The 25,718-nt window shown below is 57.3% G+C and overlaps 8 protein-coding genes across 8 annotated transcripts; all 8 read right to left on the minus strand.

Moving 5' to 3' along the window:
- Positions 1 to 5,811: 5,811 nt before the first annotated feature.
- On the minus strand, positions 5,812 to 6,615 carry LBRM_31_1300 (conserved hypothetical protein; the record flags this gene model as incomplete). Its single annotated transcript, XM_001567077.1, has 1 exon — positions 5,812 to 6,615. The coding sequence occupies one exon, from the start codon at positions 6,613 to 6,615 to the stop codon at positions 5,812 to 5,814; it is 804 nt and encodes a 267-aa protein (XP_001567127.1).
- A 1,077-nt stretch (positions 6,616 to 7,692) lies between these two features.
- Positions 7,693 to 8,340, minus strand: LBRM_31_1310 (conserved hypothetical protein; the record flags this gene model as incomplete). The annotated part of the gene is made up of 1 exon (XM_001567078.2): positions 7,693 to 8,340. One exon carries the CDS (start codon positions 8,338 to 8,340, stop codon positions 7,693 to 7,695), a length of 648 nt encoding a protein of 215 aa, XP_001567128.1.
- A 991-nt stretch (positions 8,341 to 9,331) lies between these two features.
- Positions 9,332 to 9,802, minus strand: LBRM_31_1320 (conserved hypothetical protein; the record flags this gene model as incomplete). The annotated part of the gene is made up of 1 exon (XM_001567079.1): positions 9,332 to 9,802. One exon carries the CDS (start codon positions 9,800 to 9,802, stop codon positions 9,332 to 9,334), a length of 471 nt encoding a protein of 156 aa, XP_001567129.1.
- A 1,723-nt stretch (positions 9,803 to 11,525) lies between these two features.
- On the minus strand, positions 11,526 to 12,743 carry LBRM_31_1330 (putative N-acyl-L-amino acid amidohydrolase; the record flags this gene model as incomplete). The annotated part of the gene is made up of 1 exon (XM_001567080.1): positions 11,526 to 12,743. One exon carries the CDS (start codon positions 12,741 to 12,743, stop codon positions 11,526 to 11,528), a length of 1,218 nt encoding a protein of 405 aa, XP_001567130.1.
- A 1,581-nt stretch (positions 12,744 to 14,324) lies between these two features.
- On the minus strand, positions 14,325 to 15,260 carry LBRM_31_1340 (putative monoglyceride lipase; the record flags this gene model as incomplete). The annotated part of the gene is made up of 1 exon (XM_001567081.1): positions 14,325 to 15,260. One exon carries the CDS (start codon positions 15,258 to 15,260, stop codon positions 14,325 to 14,327), a length of 936 nt encoding a protein of 311 aa, XP_001567131.1.
- Positions 15,261 to 15,863: 603 nt separating this feature from the next.
- Positions 15,864 to 19,184, minus strand: LBRM_31_1350 (conserved hypothetical protein; the record flags this gene model as incomplete). The annotated part of the gene is made up of 1 exon (XM_001567082.2): positions 15,864 to 19,184. One exon carries the CDS (start codon positions 19,182 to 19,184, stop codon positions 15,864 to 15,866), a length of 3,321 nt encoding a protein of 1,106 aa, XP_001567132.2.
- Positions 19,185 to 22,115: 2,931 nt separating this feature from the next.
- On the minus strand, positions 22,116 to 24,032 carry LBRM_31_1360 (hypothetical protein, unknown function; the record flags this gene model as incomplete). Its single annotated transcript, XM_001567083.2, has 1 exon — positions 22,116 to 24,032. The coding sequence occupies one exon, from the start codon at positions 24,030 to 24,032 to the stop codon at positions 22,116 to 22,118; it is 1,917 nt and encodes a 638-aa protein (XP_001567133.2).
- Positions 24,033 to 24,655: 623 nt separating this feature from the next.
- Positions 24,656 to 25,021, minus strand: LBRM_31_1370 (hypothetical protein; the record flags this gene model as incomplete). Its single annotated transcript, XM_001567084.1, has 1 exon — positions 24,656 to 25,021. One exon carries the CDS (start codon positions 25,019 to 25,021, stop codon positions 24,656 to 24,658), a length of 366 nt encoding a protein of 121 aa, XP_001567134.1.
- Between the last annotated feature and the right edge of the window lie 697 nt (positions 25,022 to 25,718).

The following is a 25,718-nucleotide window of genomic DNA, read 5'->3' on the forward strand; positions in this document are numbered from 1 at the left end:
CTCCAGCCGACGGCGCGGCCCGCCACGACGCTGTAGCTCGGCGTCGTCAGCATTGGTGCCAAGAGTGGAGGTCTCAGAGCTCGCGCTGTCCTCCCCTTTAATCACAGTGACACGGCTTTCGGATGAATGTGGGCGACGAGGTCGTGCCACCAAGGCTCGACGCTGTGCTTCGGGATCCTCCTGTGGCTCATACGGCAGCTCTCGTGGTCGCCGTCGGCTGCACACACCGATTGGCGCAACGACAGAGTTCGGCCACGACGAAAGGTCAGAAAAGTCGCTGCCATTGTCGTCATAGGCACGCTTAGGCCATCGCTGAAGAGGTGCACGCGGTCGGATACCGATAACAAAGGCGTCGGTGGGGACAGGGGCCTGATAACCCAAAAAATCCTCCAAGTCGATGGAAAGCTGACTGCGCGACATGAGGTCTCTGCTCCTCGTGTCTCTCGTCTACAAGGGTGTCTGGGTAAGGTGGGAAGAGAAGTGTCGATCTCACTAGCTGCTCAGCGTTGATGAAGGGGTCGGTGCAGAAAAGCGCGAGCGAGAAAAGTATGCGTGCCAAGTAAAATTAGTTGTGCTCCCCATGAATGATGCGAGGCAAAGCCAGCGCAGTAACAGGACGACGTGAGGGAAAAAAGATAGCGGTGCGTCCGACACGTTGTACTCCTAAAAATAACTCAGCCCACTGCCGGGAGAGAAATGAGCGGAGCGAGGTGCAGAGGAGAGGAGGAAAGGAGAAGAGGAGGAGAGGCTGTGTAGTACTGCGTGAGTGGTGCGACGAGGAACGCAATGCATTCCAGGACGAGGAGAAGTGGAGAATGAGTCAATTTCGGCGCGTTCGCTCCCACTGCTGGATAAATAAATGCGCGCAAAATATGGGCAGTCAACACAGAGCCTTTTTTCCTTTGGCCCACCTTTCGCTGGAGTATGTTGGTCTGGCAGGCACGCATCGGAAACACCCCTCGACGTAAGCGAGGCCGCCTCCCTCGAAAGCACATCAACCGCGAACACCCCACGCAAGACGGCAGTGGTGAGCAAGTGGCCTCGCTTCCCTTCGTTGCCGAGCCGCGAGCACACAAAAGCACGGCGCGTATGGGGGGAAAAGCGAATTTGTTGGCCGTAATGCATACGCCGATGGCGCTTTTTTTTTGGGGGGGGGGGCCTCCCTTGTGACTTCACTTTTCCTGTCGATCGTTGCTTAAGAGCAAGGAAGAGGGACAACACCAGCGAGCACACACACACACACACAGACGTGCCCCACCCCTCCCCTCGCTGCTCAGTGCGCGAAAACGAAACAGTGAGCAGCGAGGGGAGGGGTAGAAGGGGAGAAGAGGGGCGAAGTCGAGGGGGGTGAAGGAGAAAAGAGCGCCTAAAAGCCCCCTCGGTCTTTGCTTGTGTGTTTGGCCATCATTGCAGCCAAAACAACAGGAGGATGGCGGTGGCAAACATCACGGGACTGCGAAGAAAAGGTCGGGCCTTGTCGGCCTCGGAGGGACTTCCCCGCGTCGCTTTGCTCTGTGCGCTGTGGCAATGCGAGAAATCGCGCGCGCGCACGAGGGGAGGAGGGAGGGGGAGGGGGCTGGGAGGTGAGGAAGAACGCAAAAAGCAAAGCGAAGGCACAAACCAAAGCCGACAAGTGAGAGAGTGAGAGACATGAACGCCCATCGCAACAATGAAGCACAGAAAATATGGAAGAATTAAAAAAAGCAGTCCGCTGACCAACTTTGGCGCAGCAGAGTTTGACATGTGCCGTCTGACAGCCGTCCTTCAGCCACAGTTTCTCACGATTTTGCACGGCATGGAAGATGACGCCAGGCAGAGACTTAGCGAGAGGGTTCGAGAGACCACACACGAGACCTGGGCTTTACAGGAGAGGTAGACACCGTAGCTGTATGAAGAACTCTAGAGGTCCTTGATAGGAATGAGAAGAAGAAGGTAGAACGAATTCACAGAAAATAGGTGGAAGGAAAGGGAAGTGGTCGGCCTGACTGCAATGCTGCCTCTGACGTTGACATGGACGCCAGCCCAGGTCCTCTCCTTCTGGGGTCTAAGAGAGAGTGAGAGAGAGAGAGGCGCAGAGATCGTCTCCAGTGACTGTCGACACGCGGAAATGATAAGTCTAAACACAAGAGAACACACGAGTAAACGAGGCAAAATAATAATAAGGAAACGGCAGTGATACGGTGTATTGCTCGATACTCTTCGACCAGGAGAGAGGAAAGAGTAACGAGCAAGAGAGCAGAGGTTCCAGCAGCCGCACCAGCGAGCTACACATACGCTAGCGCCTACACGAGCACACACACACACACACGATAAGCTACAGAAGTGCAGGTAGAAAAAAACAAAAAGAAACCGCACCTCTTCTGCTCGTGAGTAAAGACAAGCAATGCCATGATGATGCACTGGTGTGATGAGCGCGAATCAAGTGCAAGGTGGGAGTGGTTTGCTTGCAGTGCCGCAGATGGGCGCAAAGGTGATTGAAGACGCGAGGGAACAAGTCGCGAAAAGAATAAGTGGAGAGTCACAATGAGTGGTGCGGTGGTACGGCAGCAACACGTCGGTGCGTGGGCTCTGCAAGGCGGTATCAGTAAATGACGGCTTTTTAGGTAATTGGGCTACGTGCCCTCATCCAACCAGCCTTGTGGTTGATTTGTGTGCACCGCCAGTAAAGCACCTCCTAAGAAGTACGTGGGGTACTTCGGCTTGGCTGTCTGTGCTCGTTGCTCATGCCCCTTCGCAGATCACTGGTCGACAGTCCAGTCGTCTCCCACCGCGCTCGGACTGTTCACGGTGGCAGTGATAAGCCAAGTCATGCATGCGGCTAACAGCACATTTATAGCATCTTGAGTAACGCAAAAGGCCGGAAAACCGAGGTGAGCGAGCAGCGATACGACAAGAGAAAACACAAGGTGGATGTGCTGCTACACCACAGCAGGCAGTGCCTCTTGAGTTGGGTAGTCGAAAAGAATCGATTTTCCCGCTACACAGATCAGATAGAGGCGGCGGCGGCGGCATCGCATTAGCTCCGCTGGGGTCTCTCAGCGACAGGCTCCATGAACAGCGACTGAGGTGCTCGGTGCAACGCGGGGCGGGAGCCGTGACACGAGAGCGGTGCGTAGAGAGCCGTCCGTAATGGCGGCACCAATGGATTCGTTCGCGTAGCGTAGTACCTCTCACGTTTTCTCAGCCGACCATATGGAGATGCAGTTAAGACCACCTCCCCCACAGGAGGCAATGAGCCCGCCAGCACATGCGCGCAACTTAATATCATCACTCCGCCTCCCAGAGGCAGTCGTATGAAGAATGTCCTCCTCAACAACGGTGTTGTACGTCGCCATACAGGCCTCATGGGCATCAAGCCGCAGCACCTGAGCAAGAGAGACAGGCACGCCATGCAGAGGCTTGCCAGATGTGCTCGATGCCATCGTAAACCACATACAAAGCGTACGGCTCATTCCGCCTCCAACGGTACCTCCTTTCGAGTCAGCTGAGGTTTGAGATCGCGGTCCGTTGCGAAGCACAGGCGCGAGCCTGTCAGCAGGAAAACGCAAGCGACCGTCTTTGCCAGAAGCAGTGGCGGTGTCACTAATAAGACCCCCCTTGTTGCTGGGATTCAGCTGTGCCTCGCCAACGCTGCCAACCTGCGGCACCTCGGCCACAAGTCAGTTGCGCGGCGGCGGCTTCATCGTTGCGGCAAGAACGTCCGTCAGTGTGGTCGCCAAATCCTTCACACTCAGTCCTCAGACGTACACTTTCGCGCAATAGCGCACGGCGGCTTGTCTGTTGATGTACTGTTCATCTTTAGCGTGCAGGCCCGGGTCGTAACTTGGCGGCAGTGACGCTGGCAGCAAGAAGTGGAATGGGTAGACGCAGTAGTCGGCTGGGTGGCGAAGGAAGACGCCTTCGGCAGCCGCCACCTGCGGCACTACAGGGAGTGGTAGAATCGCTCCATGACAGGGAAAACCGCGGTTCTTCCGGTGCAGCGCAAAGTGCTGGATGCATCGTCGTCCACTATCATCGGGGTTGTTGCACTTGGCAGCGTCCTTGTTAGCTTTGCTGCTTTGGTTCCTCTGGGCCTCCTCACGCTGATGCTGTTAATCCGGGGACGGCGACCCTATCGCCTCCCCGAGAATCGGCGTCGTCTGCGTGAGCAGCAGGCCGCCAGCGTGGCCATCTCTCGGTATCGCATGTCCCTATCAGTGAATGCCAGACTGAACGTTGCACGTCTTGGACTGCTTCGTCTGGTTCACGAGCGCGTGCACTTCTGGCCTCACGCCACTCTTCTGGCAATACACTTGTACGTCTAAGACAGAATTGCGGCGTCCGGGACAGACGTGTGCCTGCACGAAATCACAGGCGCCGTGGTGCTGAAGGGCGAGAGCGAATCAAGCGATTCACCAGCGAAGCTGCAGTGATAGCCCTGCTGAGTAAGCGACAATGCACGCATGGATTCATGAAATGGCGGCAGCGAAGTGAGAAAAACGTCCCTCTCAAAGCTGGCGTATTCTCCTCTGGTCTGGAGAGAAAGACAGACGCTCAGCGGTATCGCAACACGAAGAGAGACAGTACGGGAAAGCGATAATGGAGAAGAAAGAGAAGCGCAAGTGCAGAAGAGGGGGGTGACAGCGGGGGGCAGCTGCTTTCACAGGCGGCGATATTCGCAGCAAATGTCCATTGCGTCTCTCTTCCTCACATGGGGGTGACTCTCCTCAAAGGAGAACGAGGCTACTTTTCTCAGCCTGTCCACGCCATCATACAATATGAGTTCAACTGTACTCTACACACAGGCTGCCACTGGGGCTCATGGCGTTCTGTGCAACGGCGCTAGAGAGGCTTTACAGTACTGTGCCAGTCCAGTCATTGGCGAAAGACCTCTGTCTCATCTACTGCCCATCCCCATGGGCCTCGCAGGCTGCCACCTGGTGCATCCCTCGGGAAGGAACTCAGTCTCCCCACACCAATAGAGACTGAAGGTTGAATGGAATGTGCTCCAGTGGCGCTGACAGTCTGACCATCACATGGATGGCCCAGACGTGCTCACTGTCGCAGGCTGTCCCGACGCAGCGCCATCCAGGACCTGCCTGTCGGCATCAGCAGCGGCGCACTTCTCTGGCCTCGCTACATTGTGCATGCTTGGCCCTGCCACCGCCAGTAGTGGCTCCGCACTGGCAGGGATGGGGGGCTGCTGGGCTTCCCCACAGAGAGAGAGTGGGGTGCAGGGCTCTGATGTGCCGCGCGTTAAGATGACCCTTCGTCATCGTGAGGAGGGGAAGGAGGGGTATACGCCGATAGAGAAAAGAGGAAACACGGCGGAGCTGCGCACCCAGCCTCAGCCACGATGGGAGCTGCTGAAGTGCAACGAAGAGGAAAAACACCGGCAGACAGCGGAGTCCCTCGCCGTGCCGCCGTCTCCGCGTACGTCGGTGCGTGCGCTTTGCTCCAACAGAGGAGATACGCATCCCTCTCTCCTTTCCTCTCCGTCTCTGCGAAGCTCACCTGAAGTACGCAGAAGCCGAACATCACAAAGTGGAAACCCCAGAGCATTCAAACCGCTGAAGAAAGGAGCAGTAAGTTAAAGAGACGGATAAGGGAGTAGCCTGCGCACATGGGTAGTGTTCTCAGCTTGGCGAGGCCGAGGCGAGGAGAGCTGCTTCACTGCTCCGGAGATCATAGAGAGAGAGAGAGGGCGTCCCAGTGACGGCCACACACACACGCAAGTTAAGTGTGAAGTAGCGCGCAAAGACGATTTTTTCCCCCTCAACGCACGTGAATCAGTCCGTTCCTGACAAGAGAGAGGAGACTTTCCTTCCCGCATCAGCACCGATGATACCACACGGTTGCGGTTTGCTCGGATGGATTGACAACGACGTAACAGTAGTTCAAGTTGCTTGGGTGCACGCCATCGCTTCGGGGAAACAACGTCATCCCTGGAGCGGCAGTGACTTCGTAAATAGAAGCGTCCACCACAGCTTTATACCGAGCCAAGGTGTTGTCTGGCGCCTCCAACGCCACCTCATCGTCCATTTTCTCTTGCTCAGCCACTTCCACAACGTGAAGCGACTTGACAAGGCAGCGATACAACTCTCGCGCGGCATCCAAGTACACGGCTGCGTCATCTTCAAACTGATTCAGCGGCCCGCTACCAGCGACCAGTCGCCAGACAGTGTGATAGAGAAACTCCTCGCGTGATTCTTTGCTGAACGCACCACGCAATTGCCCAAGTGGAAGCTTGGCCCCACTCATCGACCCCCACGTGTCATCATCATCGGCGTCGGCGTCGTCCCAGTCGCCCTCGCTGGAGAGATCACCGCACTCTCCTCTGACTTGCGCGGCTGGACGGGAGTGAGCTCGCAGAAATAGCGCTCGAAGCTCATCACTGATAACCTCGCCATGAGGAAGAAGCTCCTCTGCGCGCTTCACTGTAGGTAGAAGGTATACAGACTGATTGGCGTCCCGCACAGCTGCGCCGCTCGTGTCGTGCAGAACCTGCCGCACCACCTTCGCATCTACGAGGCCTTGGCGCAGTGGCTCAAGGGTTGTCCAGCGACACGTCAGAGGACGGAACTGGAGCTTGTTCTCTCCGACATGGAGCTGCGCATGGTGAGCGTCATCGCTCATGAGATCGGCCTTCACGCACGGGGATGCAAACAAGCAGCGCAGAAAGTCCGCAGCGACTCCATGATGAAAGCGAAGTGCGGCAGCAGCGACAGGCGCCGCGGTTGCGTTTGCAGTTCGAGACGAGGATGGCGGGGTTACAGTGTGTACGGTTAACGTTCGCTCTGTGGAAGAAGTCGCCTCGCTGATGCAGCTGTAGCGGTAAGTATGCAGGTTCCACTCCAGTGGGTGAAGGAGGCCCCACTTTGTGAAGAGGCTCTTGTACGGCTCTCTATCAATGCAAAAGGCAAACGCCGACCCATGAGTAGGGGGCAATGAGGGCGCGGCAGCTTCAAAGAGAAACATGATGGGACTAAGGCGACGGAGGGCACGAGAGACGCTGTCGTTCTCCTCGCTGCGCGTTGCTGCAGTGATGGGGGTAGACTGACGTGAGAGCCACAGCGGTCAGCGCAGAAGAGCGGAGGGCACTGGCGGGTAGGAAGAGAGAGAAAGAGGGATGAAAAAAACCCGCTGCGACCATTGAGAATGCTGACGCCTTGGCGGGAGTCTACAACACAAGACGCAGAGCACACATGATCGCCTTTGCACTCCTCACCAGGCCAGAGGTCGACCTCGACATGCAGCGGCGCCCGCGTGCCTTCGTGGTTCCTCAGCATGAACCCACATAAAGTGCAACGGTACGTGGTGGCGATACACGGCGACACTGACTTGGAGAGGCCCGCGCTTCGCTCCACCACCTTCGCTTTGAAAGCTACGCTCAAAGCGAAATGGCACAGATCAGCGAGCCCATTACAACACTTCACCCACAGTGCTGAGGACAACACGGAGGCTCGGCTACACGAGAAGAACACAATCAGCAGCCTTTGGCTGACACACGAGCCAGCAACGTGATTTTATGCAATAACGCCCTCTTCTCTTCATGGGTGGCCCATTCTGCAAAACCTCCCACCACCACACAGACTCAAGACTGCCGTTCACCCACCTGATCTAGTCACGATGCCAGCGCGCCGTTGCGCAGACCAGCAAACTCGTCCTTGCGTGCATTCGGGACCGACGTACACCTTAAGTGAGGCTTCCATCCTACATGTACGTCTTCTTTTCGAGGAGGCGCTTCAGCAGATACAGCTGCAAGCTGAGCATGATCAAGAATGCCAGCACCTGAAAGAAGGACCACCATAGCACCTGCTTATTCGCGTTCTCTACGGTCAGGCGGTGGTCCCGCTGTTGGTTTCGGATCGATATCTGCAACGTCTTCAGGTGCTGCATCGAGCCCGACAGCGCCCGTATCTTCTGCTCAATCGGGTCCAGCTTCGAGGAGTCGATCGCATAGTCCGCAGGCAGTGAGGTGCGAAGGTCAAAGTTCACATTCTTGGACGTAAAGAGCGTGTTCGAGTTGTCGAAGCTAAAGACAATGATGCGAGTCTTGTCAGATGCTGGTATGGAGAAGGCGCCGTGGGGGAGATCCTTCCACCGCATCAGCTCCTCGCCCGTTCCACGATCCTTGATCGAGACCGGAAAGAGGTACTCGGGGTGCAGGGCAAACTGAAAGTGAAGCTCTCTCCTGGCGCCGAGGGCTTCGGTGATCATAAAGTTCTCGCCAGCGCGAATTGCCACGATGAGGGCTGCCGACGGCGTCGCTGCGAGGCAGGCGAAAAGCGCTAGTGCGACGAGCAGCGGAAACGCGTCACCGTGACGCCGCAGCAGAACAGTGGCGGTAGCGGGTCTCATCGGCGAGGAAAACAAAAAGAAGGGCGCCGCAACGTATGGCGGAAACAAAAAATGAAAGCGATGACCGTACAGCGGCCACAACAGCCAATGCGGAGAATAAAAAAAAAAACCGGGCGTTCTCCGTGCGAGGCGAAAGAGGGTGAAGGAGAGAAGAGTTTTACGCAATGCACGTAAGTCGCAAGGCACGCGGCGCCAGTGGAGCTGCGGATGGCGCGCAAAGGGTGATAGCGCATGTGTGGATACCAAACACGCAAACACAGCGTAAGGAGAGAAGCGAAAGGCGGACACAGAACGAGCAGGAAGGACTGAGGATGAGAGGTGCGCGCGTGAGCGCGTGTGAGATAGGGGAGCCTCCGCAGAGGAGAAGCAGTAGTACATGCAACCAGGGCGTAGCTTGACAACCAAAAAACACCCAGCCGCCTAACAGTGCTAATTAAGACTCGCTCTTCTTTGCTTTCACCATTCATACACGGTACTTCACTAAGGTGTACTTACAACGGAGCCGTCTGCACTCTTGCGGTGATTCATAGCTGCACCCCTGCTCTGCACGTGACGTGTATACGACGATCATCGGTAGTATGCAAAGCGGCTGAGGAGCTTCACACATGTGACGCTCACCGCCCCTCTTTACATGGGCGTCGGGGGGGGGGGGGGGGGAACGAACAAAAGAGATGGGGGTGCAGTGTGCAGCGGTAGCAACAAGAGAGGAAAGAACGTCACAGCTGGTCAAGACACGAGTCCGACAGAAGGAGCGACGATAGCGAAAGCCAAGAAAGCGGTGGCTTGTTTCGCTATGTAGACATGGACCCTACCACCCTTACCAGCCTCCCACTCCGTAGCAGTGGAGTGAGGCAACGCTGCCCATCTCACTAGAGCGTCTACGCACAGCATCCACAACGCGACGCCGCGCTACCCACATGCTTCTGCTGAAAAAATAAAAACAGAGAAAGAGGTCGCTCTCCCTCGACACAATGCTCCAAAACGAGCGTTCTTAAAGACTGCGGCGCTTCTCCAACAAACTCTGCAACAGCCACAGCTGGCTTCCCGCCGCAACAGCGAAACCCACGACCTGCATGATGGACCACCAGAGCACTCGCTCCTTCGTAGCTTCGACGGTGGTGCGGTGTTCCTTCTGCTTGTAGCGCAGTGCCTTCTGCAGTGTGCGAAGACCTTGCATCTTGCCGTAGAGTTCCTGAACCTTACTTTCAATTGGGTCAACCTTGTCAGCCTGCACACTATAGCTCGGGTCGAGAGTGATGTGAATCTCGAAGTTTACAGTCACGCCTGTCATAGTCGACTGCGAGTTGTCGAACTCAAAGACAAGGTTGCGTTTCTTGTTCGTCGATGGAAGATTGAAGAGCCCCTGGGCGTCGTCCTTCCACTCTTTCAGCAGATCTCCGGTGTCACTGCACAGAACGCGGACGGGAAAAGTAAAGTAATGGTCCATCTGGAATGAGAACATCAAAGTGTGCTCGGATGGCACGGCATCGGTGACGGTGAAAAACTCAGCCTCCCGGACATGGACAACCATCGCAGACGAAGGAACAGCGACAGTGGCTATCAGAGCCGCCAGTAGCAGCGCTACCAACGACTTCGACAGCAACGCGCGATGTCCCTTCATCTGTTTTGCTGTGTCCTGAGAAGTTGAAAACATTGATCTCAGGAGACGTGAAAGGAGATGTACAGGTGGAGCAGACTCGCCTGCCTGGTGCACCAACGTGTATGTGCACGTGGTTGACCTACCGTAATGGATCAATGAAATTTAAAAATGATGCTTTCAGCCGGAGCTCAGAGAGACGGAGGTATACGCAAAGCCCAAGCGGGGACGAAGAAAAGGGAGGCAGCAAGTGGAAAACATGAGCCAATGTCCGCTGTACCGCTGAACTGGCAACGGCACTGCTGGCTCCGCGAATAGTACGGGGAGTCAGAGATGCGTTTCATCCGCCATGAGCAACAGCAGCACTGCGCACACCCTCACCCAGTCCCAAAGCGGACCTCTTCTCGGTGCCGGCAACACAGCGTGGTATGCGAGTCTCTCACCTCTTTGCTGCTCTTGAGGTGCAGCCAGCGAACCCCTTGAAAGAGGGCCAACGCATCACGCACGCGAGGAGGTGGTCCACACTACACGGCCAGCGCGACGAGCGTCGTGACCCTTTTGAGAAGTCGGTGCGTGCAACATCACTCGTTTTCTTTTTCTGACGGTCTGCCCTGCACCACAGGGAGTCGTCAATGTGGCGTGCGTCATTCGCTCGCTTGCATCGCAGCACAACGCGTGAGGAACGGACGTGAGAGGAGGGGGAGGAGCGTTGGGGGTGTTGCTCGACTGGCCAAAGATGGAGAGCGCGAATGAAGTCGGTAGGGCTGTGGAGGAGAGAGAAAGGGCCACAGTACAGCTACAAAGGAGGAGCGGCATTTACAGTAGCCGCAGAGTGGGTCAGCTGGCACCTGCCGTCAGCCACGCCACGAGCTTCAAAGCGAACGGGGGGAGGGAGGGGGAGGGGAGGGGGCAATCGCCTTCTGTTTGCCGGCTGCTTTCCTTCGTGGGGGGTCCCTGAAGTCGTTGAAGGAGAACAGCGGGTGAGAAGGTAAGTTGCAAAGTGAAAAAGTGAACAACAGAGAAAAGGGGGGAAAAACATAGGCCTGTGCATGGACGGAGCTGTGCCGCATCCGCGCCCCCACCACTGCGAGCTGCGAGAAAGGAAGAGAGAGAGAGGGGGACACAGGCAGACGCCCACACGAGCACGTGGAGCGACAGGCATCGGGAAAAAAGGAGGGGATAAACGAAGAGAAGCGAAATCCACCGATCACAGATAATTGCCCATCAGCAAACTCGGAAAAATATATATATACGAAGGCAAATGCGAAAACGAGAGAGAGAGACGCGCTCCATTCCAATCGCTGGTCTCTCGCCGCCTCGCACCGATGCATCCCACAAACTTCACCAACCGTGAACAGTAAGCAGAAAAAGGAGCGGGAGAGGCAGGCGGGGACGCGCAATTCGCTGCTCCCATTCCATTTCTTTCCCCTTCAAGTAGCACCACATAGACGGTCAACACCACCCATCAGGTGTCCCCACCGCCCAACCACCTCGCACCAAAGAAAGCGAGCCGGCAAACAGCACTGCAAATTCTCTCCCGATAGAGACAGAGACAGAGAGAGAGAGAGGTCGATCAGCGTTTATTTATTCACTGCATTAGCAACTCGTGGATAATACCAAAGTGCACTTTCACGCCGACCTTCATCGCTTCCTCGTCGACGTCAAACCTCGCGTTGTGGTTCGGCGCAGCGCACCCCTTCTCAGCATTGTAGCATCCGATGCCCACGTAGTTCGAAGGTACCAGCTTCGCAAACTCACTGAAGTCTTCTGAGGCAGACATGCAATCTGGAAGAACCACAATCTGGTCCTTCGACGGCAATACCTGGGCAAGCACTCGCATCCCCACATCGTACGCGCTATCTGCGTTCACCGTCACATCGTAGCCAGGAAATCGTTTGAAGCTGCACGTCGCACCGTACGAGCCGCAGATGCCGTGAAGCACCTCGGCGATGGCCTTATTGGCATCCTCCCGCACCTGGCTGTCTGTGCAGCGCAGCGTCCCCTTCAGCGTAACCTTATCGGGGATTACATTGTAGGTGTCACAGCTCGAGTTTATCGCGGAGATCGTCAGGACTGGGCACTTGCACGGCGGCATGCGGCGAGAGACCACCTGCTGAAGGGCAGTCACAGCAAGGCACGCAATCGGGATGGGGTCGATGGAACGCTCCGGCAGCGAGGCATGACCCCCACGACCAATGATCTCCGCGTGCAGTGTGTCAGAGCTGCGGAGGATCGCACCTTTGCGCACCAAAACAGTGCCAGTGGGGCCCTCTTCAAGCGGGAGTATGTGCTGACCAAACGCCATCGTCACTCCCTCCATGCACCCCTTCTCGATCATCATTTTGGCGCCACCCGGCGGCACCTCCTCCGCCGGCTGAAACAGCAGGCGCACGGTGCCCTTGATCTTCTCCGCATCCTCGAGCAGCAGCTTCGTCGCGCCGAGCAGCATCGCAGCGTGCGTGTCGTGGCCACACGCGTGCATCACACCCCTCTTCTTCGATGCAAAGGGCACATCTGTCAGCTCCTCCACAGGCAGCGCGTCGATGTCCGCCCGCAGCGCGACAATCGCACCCTCACCAGCGCCGCCCTTCAGGTCCGAAACGATGCAATTGCCTTCAGGCTGGCTGATGTGCAGCCATTTACCCCCCGCATCCATCTTCTGCAGTTCGCACATAATGTAAGCCGCAGTCGGCTGCTCCTCGTACGAGAGGTCTGGGTTAGCGTGGAGGTAGCGGCGCCAGGCCACCACCTGGTCGTAGATCTGCTCCACACGGTGGTCGAGCTGCTCGCGGTCGATGGCAGGCATGGTCGCAAGGGAAAGGCGACGAGGGAGTGGTCTGCGTGTCTCGCTGTATTCGATATATATGTGTGTACTGAAGTGCGGGGGGAGGGGTTGAGAAAGCGGAAGAAGGCGTCACAACAGTGGCGGAAACAGGCAAAGCATAATTCGTGCAATACGGTCAACGCTGGAGAGCAGGCAGGCACACGAGGGAGAACGTGCGGGACTCTCCTGGGTGCCCTTTTTAGCCTTTGGTTGGTGTTCCGTGTAGGGATAACCCAGGTCAATGAAAATAAATTATAAAAGGAAAAGAGAGAGTGCGCGCGTGCCGAACGAATAGAAAAGCGAAGCGATGCGGGGGTACACTTCGGCAGAAATGAAGAGGAAAATAATTTGATGAAGCCACTCGTCTTCGTAAGGAAGCACACGGGAGTGAGAGTGCGAGTAAGTGCGAAAAAGAGAGATGAATTAATTTGCTGAGGATAGCGGCGGCTACACACACACACACACACACGTACAAAGAAATGACAAGAGAGGGAGAGAAAACGACACGGAGTGAAAGTCTGAAAACATACAGAGAAGAGGGAAGCAGCAGCAGCAGCAGAGAATCCGCACACTGGCGGAATGAGAGGCGGGGGTCTGGGGCAGCTGAAGAGGCCCAATACCATTTTCAAATGGGCCGAAAGTGTGCATATTTGTGAATCAGTCGCAGACAGAGCAGCTCTGCCGCCGACGGTCCCCCGCTCAAGCAAAACTGAAGGGCTGCTCACTTCCTTCCGCAATACCGAAGAGGCCAAGCCAACGCGGCAAAGCTGGAGGTGGGCCTTTTCTCGTGTGGAACTTTTCGATAGCGTATGATGACGCGTTCCCGGCTGCAGTGAGTCTTAGAGAGTAAGCAAAGAGGAAAAAGTGCGCATGAGTGTGAGAGTAGATAACGAGGAGTCGGTGGAGCCCGTCTGCATCGAAGTGAAATAGGGAATTCGGTGGCCACCAGCAGGTGTGTCTCTGTGAAAAGGATCTCTTCTTTTCCAGCGTGTCCATTCCACCACGAGCAAGTCAACAAGCAGACACAGGCAACCACAGCTCACCTATGCCTCTGCTCTGCGCCACGGCTATGCCAAGCAACAGGGCGCACCAACACCGCTGAGCGACGCTCAGCCCATTGCGATTCGGCTGCATACGCAGCTGAGACGCAAAAACTGCCGCTGTACGCGCATCCGTGTCGGATCGCCACCGCCATGCCTTGTGGCCGGATACAAGCACCGGCCTGACCGCGAGCCTCACCAACACGGCGCCAGCCCAGCCCTGTCCGCCCCACACCAATACTCCACGGCAGTGCCCGAGGGCAGGCCCGCCGGCTCGTGGCCCCTACCCACGGAGTAGGCGCTGGGCCCTGATGCCACCGAGAGGTGGCAGGCACCACCAGGGGCGGTGAATAGAGTAAAAGTGTAACGGAGAAAGAAGAAAAATGCTGAAAACATCCCGAAATAGGCCGGCGGAGTACCACTGCACGCCTGTGGTACGTCGCCTGTTCTCACTGCGACGTTTCGATCGCTGGCAGAGCGTTGAGAGTCCCCTCAGAGAGGCGACGGGTGTCAACCAAGTAGCTCACCTCACTCGCTCGTTGATAAACTTCATCACATCCGCCATCACGTCACTGCGGCACAGCTCCGTCAGCACCTCGTGGGCAGCACGAGGGTAGGAAACCAGGTGCTTGTCCGTTGACGGCGCGTTCTTGAAGAACCACTTCGACTTGTCTAAGGAGCAGAGCTCATCCTCCTCGCCGTGCACGATGAGAAAAGGAAACGATGACTTGGACGTGGCCTCTGCGGCGCGGTCCTGAGCCTCGAGCATCTCATCGATGAAGCGCGCACGGAGCGTCACGTTGGAGTAAAAGGGGTCCTGCTTCACAAGCTGCACGACAGGGGGGTTGTAGCTGACTAAATTGGCGTTGAGTTTGTGCACCGGAAGCTTCGGGAGCCACTTGGAGAGAAAATGCGTGAGGGACCGCAGAAAACGGGGGATGGGCTTTGGCAGCCCCAGAGCGGGGCCGCTCAGCACAACACCGCGAAAGTGAATTGCGTCCCTCTGCGCCACAAGCGTGGAAATCAGCCCACCCATCGAGTGCCCTAAAAGGAAAGTGGGCTGGTTCGAGAGAGCCGCGTACCGTGCCTGGATGAATTTGACGAACGCACAGACGTCATCGACGAAGTCAGTGAAATGCTCAACGTAGAGCCGCTCGCCTTCACTGCCGCCGGTGCCCTGATTGTCCATGGAGAACACAACGTAGCCCTCCTGATTGAGCCGCAGCGCGACCGAGTCGTAGCGGCCGGTGTGCTCGCCCAAGCCAGGAACGATAAACACAACACCTTTAGTTGGTGGGACTGGGGTGCTGCCGCCATCACCGTGCGGCCACCACTCGCTGAAGTGCAACCACAGGTTCTGCGCGTTTTGCATGTAGTGAGGAAAGAGCTGCGGGTCGGGCGGCGAACGACCTGGGATGGCGTACGCCAGACGGTGACCGCCAGAGCAGCAGCACGGCATTGCGTATAGGAAAGTATGAGAAAGAGGCAACAGAGAAGCGGGGCACGTGTAGGGGGTGCAGGCAGAAGCGCCAAAATCAGAAAAGGGGCCGCAGAGCTGCGCCGTCAGCGAAGGTGTCCCTCTCTCTGTCTGAGGCAAGGAGAATGCAGTTCGTGTCCGTTGGTGAAGCACGTAGTGCGTGGGGCCGCGCTGGTAACGTGATGAAGTGAGCGAAGGGAAGGGGAGAAGCAGAAGAAAATCGCGATGAGAATCCGGCAGCAAAGGAGAAAAAGAGGGAAGGGCGTGAGAGAGAGCTGCCAAAACCCTCACCAGGGGCCAGACACTGCCTCCCAACGTGTCAAGCGTCCCCACCCTACCCACCCCCGCCGGGGTAGAGCCGTCGACGCTCAGCAGGGAAGGCAAGAGAGAGAGAGAGAGAGCATTCATCAAATCGATGATGCCCCTCGTTGCGTCACAGCCCGAAGACACTCGATGGAATTCTGCAAGAGCAAATCAACACTGGATGGGCATAAATACGGTGTGATGGCCACCATCGAGCAAACGAAATGGGCGGAGTGGAGAGCCCAGCCGTCCGCGTTGTTGCGCAGTGGTCTATGACCCCGGCTAAAGCTCACCAATATCCCCTTGGGAGGCTGCCGCCGACGTGGCAGCGCTAACGCAGCCCTCCAGCCACACGGCGAGCTGCGCGACCTGCGCACGTCGCTGCTCCCACTCCAGAAGGCGCTGCTGCAAGTACCGCCGCCTTTTCGACAGCTCCTTTTGGGAAGCGCTATCCGTGGTGGGGGATGCCAGGGCCAGCTGTGATTCGATGGTGACAAGCTCCGCCTTCTCCGCCGCGATTAAGCGTGTGCGGCGCTTATAGTCGCCGAGAACGCTCCTTCCCCGCGCTCGAAGCGTTGCGGAGTCGGTGGTGGTGAAAGTAGGACACAGTGGAAACGGTACCGCGTCACTCGCTCGAGGCGCAGCGGATGTGGGCGGGGAGTGCGAAGACCGCGAAGACGAGGAAGAGGAGGGGATGAAATGCGCTGACTGCGCACCTCGTGTCTCCTTCAGATCTGGGGAAGGTACGACTCTGCGCTTCTCATTCCCAGTACGACGACCCGCAAAGCTGAGAGGCACGCGACCATGCGAAAGGATGGCCTTGTCAAGGGCCGCGGCAGGAGGTCCAACGCACCGTCGCTGTGCTTTGTGGCTTCGATGACCTCGTGCGTCAGAAGACTTCACGTAGCCAAGATCACCGGCGCGTGCTGCGCTACTGGACAAGCGAGTAGAAGGGGAGGAACGGTCAACATGGCTGTGAATGTCAACGCTGTAGTGCGTCTGTGGGGACAGCGGTGCTGGAAGGAGACCCTCAGATAGTAGAGAAACAGCCGGTGAGGGTAGAGTGGCGGGCGCTCTTGGTCCATACTCGACAGCAGAGGCCTGAGCGTCACCTTCGGTGCGAACGTGACTGAACACAGCACATGCAGAGGGCTCGATCACTGCCGGCACAACATCGCCTGTCGGAGGCGCACAATAAACCCTCTCACAGGCAGCTATGGCACCTGCAAGCGAAATCACGGCCTCTGATGGCGGGGCAAGGGTGCCTAGAGTCGGCCACCCACTCATCGTAGGAAGAAGGCCTAACGTCCAGCTAACCGGAGAACCCTTTGGGGCGAAGTAGCAAGGAACTGCTGCTGGCCACGCGCTTGGCGCACCGGCAGGCGACGTGCCTCGGCCAGGCACTGTAGAAACGAGAGGTGGAGCAAACTCCTCTCGCTGATGAGCGACATCCGGGTGCACGGTCGAGCGGCCACTTGCGCTGTTCGTGGGCGGAGTAGCGCACTGCACTGGTGCAGGCACCTCGCAGCTGGTGCCCACACCAACATCCGTGCGCGCAGGAAGAGCACGTGACCCGATTCGACCGCTCGTGTCCATCGCACGCCAAGAGCTCATCACTTCCTCGTAGGAAGGCGGTGGTAGCAGTAACGCCTCCGTGTCAAGGACATCCTCAGGGGCCGAGGCTGCTACCATCCGTGCTGTGACAGCCACCTCACTGCGGTCAGTCCTCCGGATGGGCTCAGAAGACACATCAAGGCACGCTGCAGGGACGCTGGGATTCCCAGGAGAAGCGTGACGGTGGTGAAAAAGCGGTATTGGCGGTCGAAGACGCTGAGAGGTTCCCCCCGATGTCTTTGTGGAGGCTTCGCCAGTGCCGCTCTCGCTTGAAACAGTGGCATTGCTCACCGGCTGCACCAGCTTCGTGTCGGCACGCTGATGCTGACCTTCGCACTTGAGCGCATCTTCCAGCCCTAGCGGTGACGCCAACACGCCGTCTGTGACGTGACGCAGAAATAGGTGTCGCAGCAGCGCCGGCCGCGCGTACTCCTCTGCCACGCGGCGCATTCGCTGAGTCTTTGAGCGACTGGAGTGGCGGGCGTGCCAGCAGTGAAAGGCGGCATGCACTATATGGACCTGCACGACAGACTCAAAGAAGAACTCCGCCCTTCTAAGACGCCTGCAATTGGCTTGTCGTCCTCCCAAGCGATCACGCCACTGCGCAAGGCATCCACGCTGCACCTGCGGGGAGCGGGATTCCCTCTCCCACCGCAGTCCTGTCTGGCTAAGACGGCCTAAGAGGGCCCAGCTCCTGTAGTATCTCTGAAGAAGTCCACGCTGCGTGTACCTCACTTGGAGCAACGCGTACGTGAGCTGAAGCCACCTTACGTATCCTCTCCGTTGAAGGGCCTGTTGCGCGCGCATCGTCACAGTTGCCACGGCACTTTCATACCTGTGCAGCTGGCATGCGCGGCGCTGCATCGTCACGCGCAGCCACTGAATCCATGCATAGCGCAGATGCAGTTCACCGAAACTACTTTTCTGAGTTGTAGCCCACGCCCTCGGCGTGTGAATCATCAAGACACTCACGAACAGACGCTCTTGCTTGCGTTGAAGGGTAAAGCACCGCCAGCGGCAAAAGCGCGCATTTCGTAGGATATCTGCCGACACCTGAGCCGCTGCCCGAGCGAGTGCTCGACGCGCTGACGTGCGATGCCACCGTCCGAAGCACTGTCGAGTAAACGCCATTCCAGTCTTCACCTGCATCTCATCCACTCTTCCCCGCAGCTGCTTTCGCTCATTTTTCCATCGCTTCCACGCAACAAACGAGCGGCATCGAAGATGGCGCGCGCGTAGCGACTCGAGCGCTCGTCGCTGCCTTGCAAATTCAATACGTCGAGCATGACGCCACTGCCACGCGCGAAAGAAGAGGTACAGGAGGTTACGCTGGTAGTAGCCCTCGGCGAAGCGCTCGCGATGCAGGCATCGCTGCGCATGACGTGCTTGCTGAGCCTGCCACTGTGTGAAGCACTGCTGTAGGAGTGAGGAGCGATGCACTGCGTGCGCAATCATCAGAGCCGCCGCATCAGAGAGCACCGCCATGCTGTTGTTTTTATCGGTAGAAGTGGAATGGAAACAGGGGTGATGCCTCCATGCACCCGGCACCGGCGATGCAGTCAACGAGCCAGTTTCTCCCTCGTCGTCTTCCTCGCGGTGATTGGTGCCGGCAGGTGCTGAAGCGGGGGCGCTGACATCTCCCGTCATGCCCTTCAACACTGATTGTTCTGGTAAAGTCGAAAGCTCAATGGATGTCCTCACATCGTATAGCCGTTGCTCTGGAGGATACGATTCATCAAACTCTGACTCGTCCACGGTGGTGTCACAACAGGCGTCACTTGTGTGCACAAGAGTCTCACCATTTGAGGAAGAGTCGGGAGCAGGGAAGTGGACGGCCCTCGACGTCCTCAAGACGCGGTCAGTCTCTCCCTCTGATGTCTGCGAGTCTTTAGCGACCCAGCGCTCAGCTGGAGCGGCGACGCCAGCCGGCGCAGGCACAACTGACAAGTCCTCGAGAGTAGATCTAAAAAGCAACAGAGAGGACAACATGACGCATCGAGGAAGCGCCTGGCTGAAACTCGGGCGAGCGGATGGGGCCTATTCTTCGGCAAAGGGTCATGTCAGTCTGCTCAATGGCACGCTGAGAGCCTTGTAAGGAGAGGGGGAGGAGCACCACAATGTGCATGAGGATGAGGAAGCAATGCAGTCTGAGTCGCTTCTTGCTACCTCCTCGACTCGCTGTTTCTATGAAATAGAAGCCCTTAAGGACACACGTTGGGCTCTATCGCAGTGCGCTATCTACCCGTGCCGATGTATACGTACGTCCGGGGGCCTCTCGACGTGTGTGTGTGTGTGTATGTGTATGTGGGTGGGGGGTGCGTACCTTCTATGGTTTCGATGGAGTATTAGACTGACGAAAACACTGATGTGCGCGCAGTAATACGCTACTCTCCTGAACAATTAAGGCACAGAACGCTCTCTAGCAGTGGTAGCCATGGGGATATCCGCTTCCTCATGGAGGGGAAAAACAGGTGAGAGAGACGGGTGGGGAAGAGAGGAGTGAAGTCAATAAGGGTCAAGACACATAGTGAGCACAGAGGTACCACATTCAAAGCAGGAACTGAGGCACGGGGGGAGGACTACTTACGAGGAAAAAGAGATGGTCACTGTAGACGACCACTGTGCAGTTTCAAAAGCCCCCAGAAAGTAGCCGCCCATGCACAAGTACACCGCAGTAGTGCAGTGCAGCGCCATAGCTGTCAAGCATATGCGGTCGCGAAACGCGGCGTTGAGTGAGCGACTGAGGAGACGTGTAGAGAAGGCCTCCTGCGTCTGCGTATGCGCGCGGATGCGCAGGCGCAGAACACTCGTTGAACAGGACGATGACGTCTGTGGTGGAAGGCGGCGTGTTGGCGAGGAGAGAGAGCGCGCGCGCCAGGGTAAAAGAACAAAGTAGAAACGGGGGGAGGGGGGGGCGCCAGCCCTGAAGATCACATTCCTGAAGTGAGAGAAGTTGCCCGACCCGGGGGCTCCACCCACTCACACCCTGCCGAGGTCGCTCGCGGCACTGAGGATGACGTGCCGCCTCTGTCGTCGACCTGCCTTTCTCCGCACCACTACTCCCCCCGTTTTGTTTTTTTTTTATCGGTTGTGGTGGTGCTCTGCTGTTGCTGCTCCCACGGGTGGACGTGCGGCGGGCTGGGTACTGTGCGCACTCGCCCACATGGGCTTCAGAGGGAACTAAACGATAGGGGAGAGAGAGAGAGCTGAATTCGATGGAGGCCAAGGAGGGAGGTATGAGCAAGAGAGCAGAAAAAAACAAAGGAGAGGAAAAATCATACTGGCACGTAAGTACCGCGCAAGGAGATTGACAGACAATAAAAGGCGGGGGTACGTGGAGAACTAGACGAAACAGCATACAAAGAAAAAAGGGCAAGGAGGCGCGTATTCCGTAGCTGGCGAGCGTGTCATAGGGAGGGTGGGTCGCTACAGCACAGGGGGAGCACGTGATCCTTTCTTTGGTCCTCCCTGAGACATACCTGCCTAGCAGCACCGTCGCCGCTGTGGGGAAGGGGTGTGCTTGTGTCTGCACATTGTATGCGTGCATGAATTTCACAGCACCTACGCACCAGACCAACACCCAACGTGAGAAAAAGACTGTCAAAAGAGAGAGAGAGAGAGAGATGCGAGCACATCGACGAGCCCGTAGACGGCGCTGGCTCAGGTGAACACGCGAAGGGGAAAACAAGGAAAGAGATTCAAAGGGCAGCAATGAAGCTTATTTTTCTCTTCCCTTCCCTCTCTCACTCTCTCTCTCTGACACTCCGACATGCCCACAGGCTCCCGCACGCGAGAAGGCAGGCACACCAGCGCAGCACAAAGAAGTTTGAGAGGCTTACAAGCAGCGAGAAGGAGAGTCGGGTCGTCCAAGGCGGACAGAGAGAAGACGGGGGGGGGTGAGGGAGGGAGGGAGGGAAAAGACACCCACCACCACGAAGAAACAAAACAAAAAAAACAATCGTTGCGAGCCCGTCCACCATATAAACGGCTGGGTGAACAATGCAGAAAGACGGGGGCGAATGAAGTCGACTCGGGACTGAGGTGAGGTGCACGAAGGGCCTGCGCGCGCGTTATTGAGGAGTGAAAAAGAAGAGAAAGAGAGACACTCGTTGGTGTGGGGGTATGTACAACAGCCAATGAGAGACGAAAGAAGGGGGAGGGGGGGAGGGGAGGGGAGGCACTTTCGCTCCTTTTCTACCAGACGCTCACTCGATGAGGGGCGCATGAAAACTCGCCACGGCGGGCTCGTACACCACCGTGCAGTTCAGTGACTGCCGTGGCGGCGGGAAGGGTGAAACAGAGAGAGGGACCAAAAGAGTCAACGTCCTCATTCTCGCGTAGCAGCTGGCCTACCCCCCCCCCCACACACACACAGAGGCCTCTCACGCACTCCTACAGTCGCGCACACTGGTTCAACGTTGAGACCAGAGAGAAGGCGGAGCACCAGACACGATGAGAAAGGAAGTGCGCCCAACAACACGATACAGGCAGAAGAGCTATGAAGACATGTCCTGTGAAAAGACGGGCGGTTTGGGGGAGGGGGGTCAGAAGGTGTCGCACGCAGGACCGCGAGAAAGCGAGCGAGCGACGGCAATGTAGGGAAAAAAGGGGGGAAGGGGTAAAATACACCACAAAGTCATACGACAAGACGTGCCAAGAAATCTCCGCTATAAAGAGAGGAAAAGATGCGAGCACCAGGCACGCAGACTGTAGCTCAGCCACAAACGGTCAAGAGTGAGGTCCAATGAGCACAGCGAGGGCGAGTTAAAAGTTTTGTGCCGGAAATTCGTCAGCGCCGTCGGAGTCACACAGTCGCCACGGAGAGAGAAAGACACAGCAAGAATACTTTTACTATAGGTGTATTCGCTCTCTCCATCATGCCCCGCAGCATCTTCACCACACCTCGCATTCGGGGCGCCCCTACGTCGCGAGAAGCTGCTCCAGAGGCTGACGCAGCAGCTCCTCCGCCTCCTGGCGCAGGACGTGATGCTGCAGCCGTCCGTGGCTTGACTCCTGATTCACTGCCATGTCAATGCGACTGTCGTTAACGCCTTCGACCGACCCAGAGAGTCTAAGCGAGCTCTGCTGGATGAGCTCACTCTGAGAACGCTGCCTATGACGACCACCAGCGCTTTCGCCGTTCATATTGACCTCAAGGCTGTGAATGCAGATGATGCAGTTCTGGTTCCACGCGCTCAGATGAATCTCGCGTAGCGACCTCACCCTCGCCAAAGGGGCAGCCGTGTGGAGGCGGACGCAGTTATTGAGGTTCACGTACTGCAGTGACACACTCTCAGACAAGCCCTCGAGCTCGTCTACGCCGCTGAAGGACGCGTCCACCGAGGTCAGTCGCAGCAGCTCACCTAACGGACTCAAGCTGTGCAGCTGCTGGCACTCGCGAACGGTAAGGTGACGCAGCTCGGGGGCGTACTGCGACAGCCCAGAGAGCGAGACCAAGTTGCTCTCACCCACATCCAGCTCCTCCAGCAGAGAGAGGGAGGCGGCGGACGACGGCAGTCTTGTACTCAGGATGGGGTAGAGTACGATGCGCGCTGAAGGCGCTGCAGTGTCGCCTGTAGACACTAGCTTTTTCGTAGCGGAGAACCCCACGCCCTCGCCCATGATGGCAGGCGCCCTCATCTGGTCCGAGAAAACAGCTGAGACCGCAGTAACAGCAGTACGAGCGGCCGGATCGATCAGCGCGGCAGGGACGTCCATCGCACGGAACAACTCATGAACGGACTGACATCCGCGCAGACAAAGCCGGCGCAGCTGTGTGCATCTCGTCAGGCCTTCCACATCTCGCACACCGGAGTAGCTGCAGTCCAGCTCGCGCAGGTTTGGGAGCGTCGCCAAGTCACCCACGTGCAGGACATCGCGGCACCAACGCACCGACACAGAGGTCAAGCGCCGGCACACTGAGTAGTCTCCGCGAAGGTCCAAGACGTGGCAGTCGGCCACACGCAGCTCGGTCAGCTCCGGCAACTGCGACAGCGCTGCCACAGAGCGCAAAGAGGCGCATCGGCAAAGGCTAAGGCGTTTGAGGCCCGACAGCGGCAGCAGCGGCTCGAGGCTCGTGAGGGTCCTCACGTTGCGCAGCCGCAGAACAGTAAGACTCTCTACTGAGGGCAACGGAAGGGGCATAAACTGCGTAAAGGACTCGAGCTTCTCGAGGTGGGTAAGCTGCCCAATGAGCTCCACAGCCGTCTTCGACACCTCCGTGCAGTTTAGTGCTAGAATGAGCGAGCGCAGGCACGAGATGCCGGCATCAGTGCGCTGAAACGGTGGCTGGGTGAGAATGCGCAAGACACTTTCGAGGCCCTTCGGTGGTGTTTCAGCAGAAGCAGCCGTTGCAGAGGATAGAGACGACAAAGATGGGTGGGAAGATGCCTGCCGCTTCACGTTCACCTCCATGACCATCGGCTCGCCATCCTTCGTGAAGGGCCGCGTCAGCCACCATCCCAGCTGCCGCAGATCGGACACCAGCTCATCCTCCGAGCCCGACAGGCTGTGGTACTCACAGCTCGTCGTCCAGTCCCAGCACACGTAGAGGTCGCTGCGGCGGTGGGCAGACCCCTTTGCTACTCGAGTACCGGCTACTGCTTCGCGAGCGTAGCGCAGGTGAGGGTGTGCAGCGGCGCAGCACAATGACGGGATATGCGGCGTGTATTGCAGGATGTTGTTGAATGCTACTCTGGACAGATGCTCCGCTGATCGTTTCGAGCTTCCCAGCGGAACCGCAGAGTCGGTGGCCGCATTCCTGTCCGCACTCCCGTTCATCACTTGGGGTTGGTTGTTTTGGTTTAGGTACAGCTGCTGCTGCTTTGTCGTGGCCATCACTTGGAATGGCTGTGAGGGGAAAGAAAGGGACAAGCACTATAGTTAAAGGGAGAAGACGGGAAAAAGAAAGCCGAAGCAGCTTGATCGATGTTGATTTCACGCAGATGTTTCACGTGCCGTGATGAGTGGGCATGAGCACCGGTGCCCAGGTGGGAGAGTGGATGAAGGTGAAAGAAAGCGGTCATGGTAAGCAGCAACAGGACATGCATAGTGAGTTGTAGGTGCGCAAGAGGAGCGCACGAGTGACGAGGTAGCCGTCTTTGGCCACTGCTGCCAGCGGTTCTTGCGCTTTTTTCCTTGTCCGCCCCATTGCGTCCTGAGTGCGGCGGCGGGGGCGGGGGAAAGGGGCTGAGCTCATCGAGCTTGTTCATCGTATTGGCTGATTGATCAACTGGCAGGCTGCGTGGCACTCTGTACATTCCATCGCGCCTTACCCTTGCGGGGAGACTGGCCAACAAGAGGCATATAAAAAGGGGGCGGGGGAGGGGGAGTGCGCGGCACGAACACACCGTCAGCCCGTGCCGTAGAGCGCGCCAAGCTGCCAAAAAAACGATGGGGGTCTCCCAGTAGAGCCACTAGCAGAGAGAAGGGCCAGAAAAAAAAAAAAAAGCTTCATTCGCCTATCGACGACAGAGCACCGCTGCCGTGACACTTGCGCCGGCGATGCCAAACACTAACGCATTCCAGATTATCTGCGCATAGCGACCCTCGTTTCCACGTCCAGGCAGGGACTCTCCCGCGGCAGCAGAAGAGGATGAAGTGATCCGGGACTGGCCTGCCGGGGCACCTTCCATCCACCGCTCCAGGAGCCGCACCGCCATGTCAGAGTGCTTCGCGTCCACGAACGCTTGCGTGATGTCTTGGTTCACGTACGGCAGAATAAGTCGCTGCCCGCCCGGATGCACACGCAGGATGAACTCCATCGGTACAAGATAGTGGCTGCCCTTATAGGAGATGCGCATGCACGGCTCATCCATGGGCAACATGGTAGAAACTCCCCGTCAACGCTGCTGAAGCGAAAACAAAAAAAAAAAATAAAACACGAGGGGATGTGGTTTGAGGGAGGGAGTAAAACAACTAAGTGGGTGCCGCCTTGGTGGCGCAGGAATGCAGTGAACCCGCTGTGGCACGAGTGCGCCCGTATCGGAATTTGTTGGGATGGGGGGTAAAGTGCAGAGACTCTTCATCATCCGCTTCTCATCGAAGTGACAACCGGCCAGAAGTAAACGAGGAAAGGAGAAGAGGAAAAGAGAGGAGGAGCAACGGCCAGAGGAGGAGGAAGTGCGAGAAAGCGGCACGCTCATATGCAGCTCACTCCGTACGTGCACTGAGGTTAAGGAAGGGGCATGAAGAACTACGCAGGCCTCACGACAGTACCAGCGCAGGCAGGGGAGAGAGGGATTGAAAGTATAAGACACCACTCTAGGTAAAAGCGTCACTGAAGCTTCGACTCGCTTCTATGAGCTCTCTGCCTCACTCCACCCTCTTGCTTGGCTGAAGAAAAAAGCAAAAGGTGCTCTGCAATGGCCTTGCCTGCTCGGCTCTTCTTTTACCTCCTCTTGGGCCGGCATGAACGACGGGTCTCGACGCGCGAACGCGTGACCTGAAGGTAACGGATACGTCAGCGATGACATGCTGCCTGTTTGGGTGGTTAGAAAGAGCAGAAGAAAATCATCAAGATAT

This window comes from Leishmania braziliensis, chromosome 31 (genome assembly GCF_000002845.2).
Source record: "Leishmania braziliensis MHOM/BR/75/M2904 complete genome, chromosome 31".
NCBI lineage: Eukaryota > Euglenozoa > Kinetoplastea > Trypanosomatida > Trypanosomatidae > Leishmania > Leishmania braziliensis.